Here is a 15,722-nt window from a genome sequence, read left to right as displayed (position 1 = left end):
TAATTTCGCTGGATACACAATTCTTGGTTGGAACCCATTTTCTTTCAGTGTTTGAAATATGTTATTCCAGGATCTTCTAGCTTTCAGAGTCTGTGTTGAAAGATCAGCTGTTATCCTGATTGGCTTGCCCCTAAATGTAATCTGCTTCCTTTCTCTTGTAGCTTTTAAGATTCTCTCCTTATTCTGTATGTTGGACATCTTCATTATAATGTGTCTAGGTGTGGGTCTCTTATGATTTTGCACATTTGGCGTCCTGTAGGCTTCTAGAATTTGGGATTCTGTCTCATTCTTCAAGTCTGGGAAGTTTTCTCGTATTATTTCATTGAATAAATTGCTCATTCCTTTGGTATGGAGTTCTATACCTTCCTGTATCCCAATGACTCTTAAGTTTGGTCTCTTAATGTTATCCCATATTTCTTGGATGTTCTGCTCATGGTTTCTTAACAGTCTTGCTGAGCTGTCTATGTTCTTTTCAAGTTGAAATACTTTGTCTTCATTGTCTGATGTTCTATCTTCTAAGTGTTCTACTCTGCTGGTAGTATTCTCAATTGAGTTTTTAAGTTGGTTTATTGCTTCCTGCATTTCTAGGATTTCTTTTTGTTTGTTTTTTATAACCTCTATCTCCCTGTATAGTTGATCCTTTGCTTCCTGGATTTGTTTGTGTAATTCCTTGTCGAAGTGATCTTTCATTGTCTGATTTTGCTGTCTAATGTCTTCCTTGATACTCCAGATCATCTGAAGCATATATATCCTGAATTCTTTATCTGACATTCCATCTGCTGCAGCTGTTACCTCTTCTAAAGTTGAGTTGACCTGCATTGCTTGTAGTCCTTTCTTTCCTTGTCTTTTCATACTGCTTGCGTTTCTTTCTTCTTGGTGAAACTGTTGTGTTTTTGATATTTTCCCCCCCCCTATATATTTATATTGCTCTTGTATAGTTGAAAAGTCTCCCTTGGAGGTGCGGGCGGGGGCTCTGCTCTGCCCCTCTTCCAATTGGTGTGAGGTGTCTACCACGCCCGCGGACCCCTGGGCCTGATCCGCCGTTCTGTCGCAGGTCTGCCTACCTTGCAGGTGGGGGCGAAGGCTCTGCCCTGCCCCTCCTACCACGCCCGGGGACTGCTAGGCCTGATCTGCAGGTTGGTCGCCGGTCTGCCCACCTTGCGGGCACGGGTGTCAGTTCCGCTCCGCGCCCACTCCAATTGGGGTCACTTGACCACCACACAGGCGGGCCGCTGGGCCTGATCTGGGCGCGGGCGAAGGCTCTGCTCTGCCCCTACTCTAGTTGGGGTGAAGTGTGTACCACGCTGGCAGGCCGCTGGGCCTGATCTGCCGGTCTGTCGCAGGTCTGCTTACCTTGCCGGCGCGGGCGGCGGCTCTGCCCTGCCCCTCCTACCACGCCTGCAGACCGCTGGGCCTGATCTGCAGGTTGGTTGCAGGTCTGCCTACCTTGCGGGCGCGGGCGGTGGCCCCGCTCCTCCCCTCTGGCTCGACGACAAAGCGAGAGAGACTCGGGTATCTGTGACTCACCCTCCCTACCAGGGGACCAACTGTTTCCGTCGCCGCTGGCACCGATGAAGTTCTCTCCTCGGCCGCTCTCCGATGACATCAGATCTCTGCCATGCTGGCATCCCCTGTTCTATGGCTGAATCCCATTTTCTTCTCTTCCGATAGGCGGAGCTGTGCCCTCTGAGCCGAGCTTCTGCCCTCTATGTGCTGACAGAAATCCCTGTACGGTGGCTCCTGGGAGTCTCTCAATCCTGTTAGTACAGAGCCCTTTCACTTATCCGGCCCCTCCCCCTGTTCCTCCTCCCAGCCAGCCAGCCAGGTCCTGTTCACCAGAGGCGGTTCCCCAAGGATCTGATTACACTTGCAGCCCCACCGCGTGTCCTATATCCCGAACGATGAATACCCTCTCTGTCATTCATCTAAGCCCCAGTGCTGTGGTGGGGTGATCTGGGAACCAACAGTTTAATTTTTCCGGACCCCTTTGGTGGGCACGCCCCCAGAAACTGGCGGCTAAGATCTTGGGTGTCGCCGCTGGTGTTAAGGGGAGGTGGGGATCTGGAATCCCCTCTGCTTCCCTACAGACACGCCCCCGGAGAGATTCCCGAGGTTTCCTGGCTGCTTGTATCTGGAGGGGGTGGGAGTCACACACCTGCTAACATGGATTCCGCTGGGAAGGAATTCTGCTGGCGGAACTTTGGGGATGTCACCTCTCTGCTATGGCGGGCCCCAGGCTCCTTGCCGGAGTGTCCGAAGGGAGGGGTGGGACTGGTCTGTCTCTGGTTGGTTTCAGCTCCCTGTTCGCTATTTCATGAAGGCTTGGCGAGAGACCTCTTCCTAGAGTCCCTGCACCGCTCCTGCTGCGCTGCGCCTCAGAGGCTATCTGCCCTGACGCGGGGGCCTGTGCAGGCAGCCGACAGTCGCCGAGTCGCTCGGGCAGCGGCTGGCGGGTCTGGACCTCTGCGCTGCAGTGGCGGAGATTCACTCTTCTAGCGCAAACTGTCACCTCCAAAAATCCTACCGATTCCCGGCCGGTCTCTCTTTAGTGGAATTTTGCTAGGAGTTTCTCAGCAGGTCGAATCTAAGCGTATCCATGTGTCTCTCTGACCCCGCTGTTGAGGAGGTACTGAAAGCGCTGCCTCCCCTCTCGCCGCCATGTTGGATCCGCTTTCAGGTGTATTAAATCCTGAATTCTCTTGTAATGATACAAATATAATCTTCAAGGAAGAGATGAGCAACTACTGCTTGCAGAATGATGCATTAACTATAGTGGAGAAGAAAGACTGGGAGCAACATAATTGGAAGGACTGATATCCTTGGTGTAGATCTCAGTGGGACTTCCAAATATCTAAAAGTTGAATTTTAACAAGAAGGAAACTGAACCCAAAAATAGTTTTTATCATCACAGAAGCAATGGTATTATGTTAACAAACTTAAGTAGTCTGCATAAATAGCTGCCTCTTTGCAATAATTTATACTGAGAATCTTCGTTTGTGAGTAATTCAGGCTCAGGGTGTCAGCTTCCATGCATACTGAGAACAGAGAGAAGCCACGGGCTTATTTTCTCTTGAGAGAAAAACTTCAAAACTTGTGTTTGGCATGTGTAATTTGGTCTTAATAGTTTTTCAAGCTATTACATTTGAAGGTCAGTCCCATCCACTGATCAGAGCACTCCAGTGTGTCTTTCCCAGGACTTCCTTTGCCCTTCACAGAGCCCTGTGGTCAGGGATAAAGTGCCCTAATCCTGTGGCAAGGGAGCCATCCTCCCAGTTCACTCTTCCATTTTCTGCAGGTGCATTTCCTCTTTCAAAACATGGGTTTCCTAGAATAATAGAGCATGAAGGAGGTGATCTATCAAATGGTTATTATCAACTGCATGGCAAGTTAGTGTATTTCTTAAAATGAGTTGTAGCCCGGCATTGTGACACACACCTGTAATCCCAGCGGCTTGGGAGGCGGAGGAGGAGGATCACAAGTTCAAAGCCAGCCTCAGCAACTTAGCGAGGCCCTAAGCAACTCAGTGAGACCCTGTCTCTATTAAAATACAAACAAAGGGCTGGGGATGTGATTTAGTGGTTAAGTGCCCCTGGATTCAATCCCTAGTACCCACCCCCCCCCAAAAAAAAAATTACATTTTCTTTATCATTGGGAGAATTTACCCCTTTTTTTGTTTAATGAGATTCTCAGTTTGGGATGAATAATATTATAATCTTCTTATATTCTTATTTTAAAAAGGAACACCTTTATAGAGCTTAAATGAAATAATAAGAATAGCTAAATGGTTTGAGATGGAACTTTTGTGGAAAATGCTGAATACTAGAATGATGCCATGTGTTCTCTGGCTGGCTTGTCTCCCTTCCCTGGTTATTTGCAATTATATTAGGACAATTAAATCATAACTCAAACTTCTGAAAACCCATTAGACAGATAAGAAATTCATTTTACTGTATTGTATTCTAAATTGTAAATGAGATTCAAGATTAATTGTCTACTAGGTTGAGATTTTAAATTGAAATTTTCTCCCATGTTATTTTATAGTATATGATTCACCATGAAGATTGGTTTTAAAAGTTTAAAAATATTGATCTTTTAAATTCTTTTCAGTTAAATTGAAGTTTTATTTATTTATTTATTTTTTTAATTTGACCCTGGCCTCTTTGTATCTTTCAGACTACCACTTTCTTTCCCATTTTTAGAACTTAATGGAGGAGGGTTTTATTGAGCCAGAATAGAGAATAAAATCAGTACTTTTTTTTTTTTTTTTCAGGGGGGCAGGTTTGGCTAAAGCAGAGCCAAGTTCATAGTGTTCTTTCCAGGAAATGGGAAACCAATGTCCAATCCTTTGTTGTTAATGTCTAGTTATATATACTGTGAGGTAGATGAAAATAATCAGTGTCACGAGGGAACAGTTGTGTTTGTGGCACATGTGTACATATGTGTGACTTTCAGCACATGGGGGCTTGTCTGGGCAGTGGTGACATTTAGTTGACTGATGGGGACAAGCAGCAGTGCTCGCCTGTCTACAGAAGTTTCTGGTCATCTTTTTTTTTTTTTTTCCAAGTGTTCCTTCCTCATTGCCTATTCTTTTCCTGAGAGACAACGAGTCTTTCCATAGTTCTGAGACAATGGAATAACTTATACCTGTCTTTCTTATGGCATCTCGGGCTTTCCCCTCTATGTCACTATTGCAGTAGACAAAGTGTGTCAGTTTTAACTCAGACTACCATGTCTCAGTGAGCACTCTAAGTTGAAGATCTAGTGGTTTTAACTTGCCTACTGAAGCTTTTGATGAAATGATTCTGGTGCGCTTGAATCATTCATTCTACGCCTGTTTGAGTGCCTATCATGTGCCAGGCACTGTCTTATGTGTGTGGAATACCTATGCAAAAACTACAAGGATCACTGTACTCTTGGAGTTTACATCAGGATCTTTTCTAACTCTCAGTTGCCCTCCTTCTGGAGAAAGGAAATCATTCCCCCAAGTTGTGGAAATCTATTCATTTATTTTGGTGTGTTTGAGCTTATAATGGTACATAACACCATTATTACCCTCAGAGTGTTTGTGTGTGAGATCTAAACACAGAAGATGGACAGAGGAGCAAACATGTAAATACCTTGCTACCCAGTAGACTGGATACATACTATAATAAAGGTAGAAGCAGCAGTGACTCTTCAACTGGGGCATATTTTTATGACAGGTGCATTTACCCTTAGTTTTGTGGTCACTTATCAGTGCTTGGGGTGTGTGGAGATGGGTGTAGGGGCTGATGAGATTAGAGGAAAGAGATGGGTGAGACCACACATTCAAAGGTCTTGAGTGCATGCTAGGTATTCTGTAAGTAAGCTGGTGACTTTCAGAGGATAGTAGTGACATGATTTGCCCTCTCTGTCTTAGGAAGATAAGCAAAGTATGTGGGATACACTAAAGAGCAAGAGCTGGGTGACAAGGACATAAGCTGGATGGTTTTCTTTGATTTATTCTTTACTCCCGCAACATATACTTACTTAGGACCTGCCTTGTGCCTAACCTGGGCTTTTCTAAGTAGTTCAGGCAGGAACCTATGAGGGCTAAAAGCATAGCTATAGTGGAAAGGCTGAGCTGTGAGAAGCAATATAAAGGAGATGGGGCCTGGCAACTGATACAAAAGTGAGACCTAAGAAAAGTCCAGTTTAAGGTGAAGATGGGAATGTGATTGTGTCAAAAGGTGGCAGATAGAACTCACTGTGTAGGACTCATCTTTGTGGTAAAACATGGAGGTCATTAAGAGAATCTCTAGTAACTTCTTCAACTCTTGACTAGGACATTGTTTAACCAGTGAGGTCTGCAGAAATAACCCATAGCCCACAACGAATGAAGTACCACGGGTTCTCTGGGGGTGTTGTACTTTTGGTAGAAATGTACCTTGAAAATAAATTTTATAAGTGATTGCCAGTCTTAGATGCTAGTTCAAGAAGAATGGAACCAATTCATTGCCTTAACTTATCTTTCAAGTTTGAAGTATAAATTTTTGTTTCTTTTTGCTGGGTGACTGAAAGATGCATAAGAATACAGATTTGGGAGTATGTGCATGTGGGCATCTCAGTCTTTTTGCTGATTTTCATTTACTTTCTGCCTTATTAGTCAGTGGTATAGAAAAGTGTAGCAATCTGCTCAGTGTTAACACAGACATCCCCCAATGGCTAGATGGTTCCAGATTTACTTCTGAACAGAGAAAAACATTGATATTTTGTTATGAGAGGAAGAGAGAAAAACTGCAAGAAATATAATGGCTTGTCTTGGCAAAATGCTTCTGCTGCTCTAGAAGAGTCAACCCACTTCTTTTACTTTAGGAGGGGTGTTGCATTTTAAACATGTGGTAGTTGTTATTCATTATGCTTTTTTTTTTTCCTAAGGTAGGAAATGTTGTTCTTTGGTCTGAGTTAAATGCTGCTCAGCATAAAAGATGTGATGTGGAACAAAGCCTGCAGACTGTGACTAATTGACATGCACTAGGCTAATGAGAAGACAGAATGTCTCTAATCAGCAGCAGAACAAACACTCACAAAGGGTCTCCTTCCCTCCTAGGACTTCCTTCTCAGGGCATCTGGCTGGGATTCTTGTTGGACTAATGTACACTCAAGGGCCTCTGAAGAAAATTATGGAAACATGTGCAGGTACGGAACAAAACGCCTTTGGCATGACAAGTTGGAAGTTCATCTTAATTTTAATGTGAACAGAAGCAACTCCAAATCTTCTTGTGGTTCAGCTTAGGAATTCCCCAACATGCTCATCTTTCCTTTTTAAACCAAGAGATTAAACAGCCAGTACAGTTTTTCACATTGCTCCACAATGTGGATGCAAACACAGATTTCAAATCTGAGGCTTTCTTAAGGGACAAATATTGGAACACATTTATACCCTTAACCATAATACTACTTACAGAAAACTTTAATTTCCTCAAAAATGAAAAGAACTAAAGTAGGTTAAAATAGTACATTTTTTCTAAAATATTCCATGGATGAATAAGTGTGCAAGGCAGAGTTAAGAAAGAAAACCAAACCTAGACTGAAGGGCAAGGCTAGTATTTTAAAGAATTCAGAATGACCTCTAAGTCCCTGGTGGGCAAGAGGTATATTCATGCATGACCAAGCCATGTCTATCATGGCTTGAAGCTTGACTTATGCTTTTTTCCTTTATTTTTTTTTCTTTGTTTCTCCTTTAAATTGATGCTCAGTGAAAATACTTTGTTTAGAAATAAATGCATTTTTAGACCTCTTAATTTAAAATGTTATACTGGTTTGGACTTGTAAGGAAACTGTTTTGCAAACACTTGTTTTATAGACCATGTAGTTCCAATATTTCATCTTTTATTCATGGAAAATCTTCTGAGACTATTTTACCTTTTCTTGAACCATAAAGAATTTGTTTTCACAGTTTGTGCCGATGACTGGTATTCTTGAGAACCATATAATATTCATGATATTAGAAAGCTTTCTCGGCACTGTGCTCTCGCCTCTATTAGCAGGTGGCGTTTACTTCGTGATGATTTTTACAGACTGTGCTGCATCTAAGCAGCTTCCCATTTTCCTGCATTTGCCCATTACTTATTTCCTTGTGTAAGCTTGGAGGAGGCAGCCGAAACTTCATTTATGAAAGTGTCCAGTTTTATTGTCTTTTCAATACAATTTAATTATGGAAATCTAGTAATGTGTACAGATAAAGGAAAAATGATTCTCAAGAATTCATTGTTTACTTCATTTTTCTGCATGTCTCACTCAGGATTAAGTGGCTGTTAAAGCTTTCTGCAGACATGTTGCAAAATTTAGGCAAGTGCTTGGTTTAATTTTTAAAGAGGATTTCCCCCACCCCCACATTTATAACATTTAAACTCTTAGTTTTCTTCCTTAAAAGTGTGCCTGTTCCTGTTGAGATATTTTTACATCAGTGTGCTTTTGAAGTAACACAGCAGAAAATTAAATATGAAAAATCGAAACACATTCAGGGCAGTTTGCAAATAACCTGTGGACACTCTGCCTGTTTTCTGGTAAAGAAAAGATCTAGAATGAACTGAGAATTGAAGTGACCCAGGAACATCACGAAAATGACCCAGCCTGTGGCGGCTGCAGTCTTGACAGCTCTTGGAGGAGGAGAGTGCACTGAGGAGGTGCCCCAGCCCTTCCTCTCTGCACATCAGCTGTGCTGAATTAACTATATAGGGACAGAAAGGAGAAGATCCCTTAGGAATGGTGGGGAGTGTGACTCTCCTAACACCCTTGTCAAGAGAAGCCTCTCTTTAGCCAGAGCATTTCTACTTGTGTAGCAGTACCAGTACCCAAGCTTGGTACCTTGTGAGGCAAAGACTGTTTTAACTCAACAGAAACCGTTAAGGAACTGCAGTGAGTATAAATTAGGGTTTCATTACCTGACCCCCAACATCCTGTCTCCTGGCCCCCAAATAAAAGGCAGTTTATTTGAAATGTTTAGAAATCATTTGAAGTGTCACTAGACTTTGTTGTGAAGCCTGTGGCTACATTAAAAACCTTAATTCCTTTATGTTTAGGCATTTTCTCCTCTAATATTGGTTACCCACAACAACAGTACTACTCTAATAGTTCAGGTAAGTGCTTTCATTTAATTTTAACTTATTTTTAAAATTATAGTGTTAACCAATATAGAGCCACTTTAAAATAATATTGCTTTGTACTGTGGTAGAGTAGTTCACATGTTATGTAATTGTACCTCTATCTTGCCTGGAAACTATATGGGGAGGGGTAACCTGGGACCATATTTGAGTGGGTTAGCAGAGAAGAGCAGGGAATAAGATAACTCTGGCATATAAAGCAACTTCCTGATTGGTATGAGCTTTATCATACATGGTAAGACTCATACTAAACCTAGGTTCCTTGCTTATCAGTCTGAGACTATACTGTTGGCAAAGTGTCAGAACTTGGTTTCAGGTATATAGTTCTCTATGGTCTACTCCATCTCCATATTCAGGTGGACTCATACTTATCCTAAGATGCTAATATAGGCATATCTCTAATAAATACCATGTATTTTTCTAAATGTTCTCCATAAATCAGTAGAAAGGACCCCCTGATTACAGCAAAATACTTGTTTTAGGCTCAGGCCTTTATACTTCAGCCTGGGACTGAAGTATAAAGAAATATCTAATTTATTTAATTTATTTACTATAAAGAAATATCTAAGATAGGCTAATTTTACAAAGAAAAGAGGTTTATTTAGCTGACAGTCTTGGAGGTTCAAGGGCATGGTTTTGGCATTGGCTCCGTTCTGGAGATGGCCTTGCTGGCAGTCTAAGGCAGCACAAGCTTCACACAATGAAAGACAGAGTGCCTGCTGATGATGTGTGTTTGGTCTCTGAACTTATAAAGCCATAATGATTCAATCATGAAGTCTCCATATTAATGATCTTTTAAGCATAACCCTTTTCCTAAGGGCCCACCTCTAAATGCCGTAGTCAGGTTAAATCTCCACCTTCTTAATACCATTAACATATGACTTTGGGGATTAAACTTCTGCAAGAGTTCAGAGAGACAAACCATGTTCAAACCAAACTAGGCAACTACACTGTAGTATCTTGCACCAGTATTAGCAGACAGGTGTTAAAGCTACAGGTTATGGAACCAATGGGTGTCTTAATGCAATAGACTGAATGTGCCTCCCTCCAAATTTGTATCGTGAAATTCTAACCCCTAACGTGATGGTATTTGGGGGTGAGACCTTTGTTAAGAAATTAGGGATTAGTGTCCATATAAAATGGATGCTAGAGAGCTTTCTAGCCCCTTTTCTGTTGTGTGTGGATACAATGAGAGGTTGGCATTATGTGACACTGGAAGAGGACCATCCCTCACCAGAACTGACCATGTGGATACCCTCATCCAAATATCTTCCAGATATTTGTTATTTAAGCCACCTATACTGTGGTTATTTGTTATAGCAGCCCAAATGGAGTGCTGTAATATATATTCATAATATATATGTCAATTGATAGCCACTATAGCTTAAATTTGGGGTCAGCAGTCTTTTCTACAAATTCTACAAATGGCCAGATAGCTCTAAGGACTTTTGGATATATGGTTCTGTTGCAGCTAGTTAACTGTCCTTATAGCATGAAAGCAGACATAGACAATTTATAAACAAATGAGCACTATTGTATTCCAGTAAAAACTTACCTACAAAAATAGACAGTGGGTTGGATTTGGACCTTGCGTTGTAATTTTTTGACCCCTGGCTTAAATAAGGTTAGCACAAAGAATTATTGCATGTCTGTGAGCGTATATGCGTTTATGTATAAAATCACAAATATTTAAGTTTTGCTTTATTTCCCGAGTGTTCTTAGCCAGAGACTGGTTTACCCAGTAGCATCATGTTGTGCAGAGTGCCAGCCTGGACACTGGGGGAGAGAACAAAAGAGCAATAGTGCCTGTCTAAGAGAATTTATAATCTTGAGTGGAAGTGTAGGCACGGACATACCTTTGAAAAGATGAAACCACAGAAATAGGAATTAGGTTGTAGAGAACTGATCTAGGTATGGGGTGGTAGAGAATGATGGGATGATAGCTAATAAGGCTAGTCTTTGTTTTTTCTAATCTCCTAATTAGTTCCTACCCCAGATCTTCTGGGTGTTTCTCAGCTCAAGGTGCCTACTGTATTCCGCTCTGTTCCCCTCCCTTCACTCCAGCCTGGGAAGTGCCTCCAGACTCTTGCCTTTTTCTCAAGATTCAAAATTCTGTATTAGTACTATACAGTGTTTGGAATATGTTTTCTCTAGTATTCTACTTTATTTTGGCAGAAAAGCTGACCTAGTCTAGTTGCTCCTTCTTGGAAGAAGCAGATACTCTATCCAGCTGTATTAACTTAGAGGGTCAGTGTCCAGCCCAGGAGGAGGGACTAATGGGATTGCTTTACAGGAAGTCATTGGGAGAAAATGGAACACTGGGTCTTGATGGATGGCTAGAAGTTAAGGATAGCAATGGAAGAAAAGGGCTTTCTAGGGAGAGAAGGCAGAATCTGCAAAGGCCTGTTTGGGATTATCCAGAATGTATTGTAGAGGCACTGAAGGAATAAAACGGTGTGTGACAGTATTGAAGTTAGTTAAGCTGTTTTTTTTTTTCTATGTGTTCTCAAGACTTACCTCATGATTATGAATCCAGGCTGTATAGTATCATCTGAGGCCACTTTTATAACCTAATAATACCTTGAGTGCCTCAAATTCCTCCTGGACCAATGAAATCAGAAAGGAGGTAGAGGTAAGAACTGGGACGTTAAAAAAAGTTCCCAGATTATTCTGATGAGATCAGAAACAAAAATCATAGCCTTGGATGAGTCGAGTTCCCTAGGCTTGGGGACTACAGAAATGAATGCTATCTGTGCCCCATGAAGTTTTCACTTCTGAGGCTTCACCTCTGCTGATTTGGCTCCTTCAAATTCTAGAAACTTAATCTGGATGTAGAGGAACGGTGGTTGGACAATACCAGCTTTACCTGCCTCTACCTGTAGACTCACCTAAAGAGGCAAGGTGTGATAAGTAGTTATGCACTAAGCTAGTAACTATGGTTATTTGAGAGAGCACTTTAGAAAGTATTTTACACTTCTTTCCTGGTTTAGGTTTTTCAGTTAAGAAATAGCAATGTTATTCTGGGCAAGGAGAATAGAAAGAATGTACTTGAATGTCCAGACATGTCTTAAACTGTGATGGATTGCCTAGTCATCACATCTTGCATGACAGCTGGGAAATTGAGACTTAAAAAAAGGTTAAGTAATTTGGCCAAATTCACGCAGGTATTTAGTGTTAGAACTAGGATAAAGATACTAGTCGCTGATTCCTCACTGCTGATGGGCACTCTGCCAATTTAGTCTTATAAAATAGAGCAGTTTCATTTATTGTGTTTACTCTCTTTTCTTCTTCTTCCTCCTCTCACACACTCCAATTATTTAAGAAAACAACAACAACAACAAAACAGCAACAGAGAAACTCACTTCTTTTCTTTTTCATAGAGAAGAAGCATAGGCACAGAAGATGTTCAGGCCAGCGAATTCAAGGCAGAAATACAAGTTCCTTTTACCTTTCTTTCTAATCCTCTGTAAGATTGCCATATGTATATTCCTTCCTCTGAAGTGACTGGATTTCTTCAAAGGCAGAGCTACAGAAAGCCAGGTGGCCTTGCTAACGGTCATCAGGGGAACTTTTATGAAAGCATATGTATCTCTTACAAGTAATGATTTATTCTTAATATGACCCTCCTTTGCTGGGAAAGTCTTTATAGGTCAAAGAATCTCATGAATGTTTAAAAAGCTGTTAGCAATTTTTCTAATCTTGTGGTGTTTCTTGATCTCCTTTGCCATGAAATCCTGGTATGTGTATAAGGAACAGATGGAGTAGTTAATATAATAATGATAATCAGAGTTTCTTTTACTACAGAGCCAAAGTATATAGCTAAAAAAGAACATTAAATAAGAATTCATTGTAGGATATAATTTAAACTTATTGATCTTAAGTGTTTGATTGTTAGGTTTTTCAGGAATGTTTATTATGAAGATTTAAAAACATCTGATTGGGCCAGCAGAACAGCTGTAGAAAATTTTTGGTCCTAGGAGACCTGTTCTCATCATAATAGATATTGATGGGATTTTTGCTCTTGTTGATGATTTATGACTAGTGATATAGAACTTTTAACCACACGAGTCTTTTTTGACTTAAGCCACCAAAACTTTCCCATTCCCTCTCCCCACATTCTGTCTGACAAGTACCAAATTAGGTTTTATAATATTCAGATGTTTAGAGTTGGCTAGTTTATTTCATTAAAGCACTGCTAGGTTGCTTTTAAATAAGGATAATATGAAGAAAAATGTTTTTCTGTAGCAAGAAAATGTTGCCTAAAATCACTGCTAATGTACCTGCAATTAAAACTGTATAGACATATGCAGTGTCTATATGCAGAGTATTTGGAGGCTTTGGGTTATTTGGATTTTGAATGAGCTGAGTGTTTTGGGGGTTGGATAGGTAGAAATGCTGCTTAGACCTTCCAAAACACAATGACATTCCACAGGGGTTTGAAAGTGATAATGAGCCACATGGGAAATTACCCAATATGCCTTTTGTGTTTCAGTAGAATAATTGGCATTCTTAGAGAATTGGGCAGTCTCTCTATTCAGAGATTGTTGAAGTATCCCATGGTATTTGGTGACTTATCCAGAAATATTCTAGTAGTGTTTCAAAGGGGTTGCTCTTTTCTTTTGTTCTTTGTGAAGAAGATATATTAATTTTGGTTTGGCTGTTTGTTCTCTTATGAAAGGCTTATTTTTTGTGTATGAACAGTGTAGAAAACAGGATTTGTAATTGTCTCAGTCCCCTCTATTCTCAAGATATGAAACTTGTTTGAGGGGGTGGTTATCCCCAATACATCAGTGGAATCTAAATTTTTCTGATGGTTCTATTGAGGAGGAATATTTGTCTTCAAAATTGTAAACATTTTTTGGATAGGCCATTGTAAGGATTTGGAAAATTTACTTATCACCTTCTCCTGTTTTAAATATCAATAATATTAACATGTTGACATGGGAAATATGTATGAGAGGATATGGAAATTGGCTTATTTGAAGTACTTAGTAAATACTCACTAAATTTATATTGCATTAGGTGCAAGGCTTTTCAGAATTAGCTCTAAAATGCTAAATAATTTTATTAAAGGTTTCTTTATATGATTCATTTTTATTACTTTAGGGACATTTAGTATAAAAGAAAACCAAGCTAAAAGAGTATTATAATAATTAGAAGAACTAGGAGAGGGATAGGAGGTTGAGAGATGTTAGCTGAAGTATACAAATTTCTCTCTGGGGATGATAAACATGTTTAAAATTGGTTGTGGTGATAATGGTACAACTGTATAAATGTACATTCATTTTATCTAGCAGCCAACTTTTTGAAAGTGCTATTAATAGGAACTCTAGTCTCTGGCATAGAGTTGTAATTTCAGAGAAACTGACTAGTGTAATCTTGCTATCACTTCCTAAAGTCTGCCCAGCGTGGTCATTCTGTGGTGTATATACTAAACATTGGTCTGCCCCTCGTCTTAGTGAGCCACAGGGCAGTAAGGCCTTATTAACTCTTTCCACCATTCTCTTGAGTCAAGTCAGAGCTTCACAGAAAGACTCTATAACTTTAAGCTGCAAGAGTTTACTCTGTATGTCAGCAGCCCATTTCTCTGGTTCCTTCTCCAGGACCTCTGAGTACCTTCTAAATTAACATCTCCATCTCCTGTCTTCATGAATACTTAAGATCTCACTTATGACTGGGATCACATTGGTCACTGTGGGTATAAAAGAGACAAGACAGTCATTCCTCACCCTTGTGGAGGCATTCACCATTGGTCACCCTATCTCATTTAGGGTAATGACATTAGTTAATTTGCTTGCCTTTGGTTATAGAAATCAGGAAGTCTGCAACAAAAGAATAGTCTATTGCTATATCCTATAACCTTTTTGTTGTGCCTGTAGGCTACTCTGGATATCAGAATCATCCCTATGGCAGGCCAGGGTACACTGAGGTGCCTAGGAACTATGATGCATACACAGCAGGACTGAGTGAAGAGGAACAGCTGGAGAGAGCATTAAGAGCCAGCCTCTGGGACCGAGGTAAGAGTCTTGTGCCCTTCAGTTATTTTGAAGCATACTTCACGTGGTCAGGTGGCCTGAAAAAGGGCTATTTGTAGAAAATTAAACTTTAAATAGTTTATAAAAAGGATATATAGATGAAAAAATGTGTGCAGATTGTGATTACAAAGAATGGGGTGTGATGCCATATTCCTAGCAACCTAAGATAATAAGGTGCCAGACTGTGTACATATTATTAAAGTGGTTCTTTTTATAGGCCTGCTGCACTTAACGCTTTGACATTAAAGTCGGGAAACTTAAAAAATTTCTCAGGTGCGTGAACAAAGGGGTTACTTTAGAATTTGTATCTGTAAAGCAAGCTCTATGTCACTGTGTACAGGGAGTTGCCTTAAGTCTCCCATAGATCTCCCTCAAACTCACAGGAGCCACACAAACTCAGGTTTGAATTCTGCTGAACCAATCTCTCTAGGAGCAGAGACTAGGAATTTGTACTTTTAACACATTTTCCGGAAGATTCTTCTATAAACTGCTATATGAGAACCATTGTATTCATTCTGACATCTTTGTTCTGTGTTTGACTTTTGTTTGTTTGTTTTTAGTAGTGACTAGAAAGTACCCATTCATTCACTAAGCATTTATGAAGGTCTTATTATGGTCTATGTAGCGTACTGTGTTAACATAGATTAAAAAATGGAACCTGCCCTGAAAAAGTTCACACTGTCTGGCAGGGCAGATGCTTATACACTGTACAAGTAACCATGATGTCAAGTGATGGTCCTGTCTCAGCGAGATCCTGAGTACTAGAGGCAAAGGAAGCAGGTGAGCTTTTTCTTAATGAGAGCTATCCGATTTTCACAGAGGAGGTGGCCTTTGAACCCGACCTTCAAGAATTTGTAGAATTTGCAGAATCCTGGAAGGGCATTCTAAGTAGGAATCTGAGCAACATCATGGACACAGAAATAAAGGGTGTGTTCAGCCAGCCCTCACTTTTGAACACAGCATTAGGAGAAAGGAGGAAGAAGAGTGGGAAGCTAGGCTAGGGCTACAAGTCCTAGAATTAAATAGGCCAAGTGAAAAATGAACCAGCGTATGGTATAAATAC

General features: G+C 40.6%; 1 protein-coding gene across 7 annotated transcripts in view; it reads left to right on the top strand.

Annotated features, from left to right (window-relative positions):
- Positions 1 to 15,722, top strand: part of Rhbdd1 (rhomboid domain containing 1) — a 135,866-nt gene that overhangs the window by 62,689 nt on the left and 57,455 nt on the right. For 6 of the 7 annotated variants that reach the window (XM_034635736.2, XM_071619589.1, XM_071619587.1 and 3 more), the window contains 3 exons: positions 6,569 to 6,657; positions 8,544 to 8,600; positions 14,504 to 14,641. In XM_034635736.2, the coding sequence (XP_034491627.1) occupies positions 6,569 to 6,657; positions 8,544 to 8,600; positions 14,504 to 14,641 (284 nt within the window). The remainder of the gene's footprint in view (positions 1 to 6,568; positions 6,658 to 8,543; positions 8,601 to 14,503; positions 14,642 to 15,722) is intronic. The other variant, XM_071619590.1, reaches the window with a different exon arrangement.

Source organism: Marmota flaviventris, chromosome 11 (genome assembly GCF_047511675.1).
Source record: "Marmota flaviventris isolate mMarFla1 chromosome 11, mMarFla1.hap1, whole genome shotgun sequence".
Taxonomy (NCBI): domain Eukaryota; kingdom Metazoa; phylum Chordata; class Mammalia; order Rodentia; family Sciuridae; genus Marmota; species Marmota flaviventris.
The sequence above is the reverse complement of the archived record's forward strand: the minus strand, read 5'-3'. Positions and strand labels throughout refer to the sequence as shown.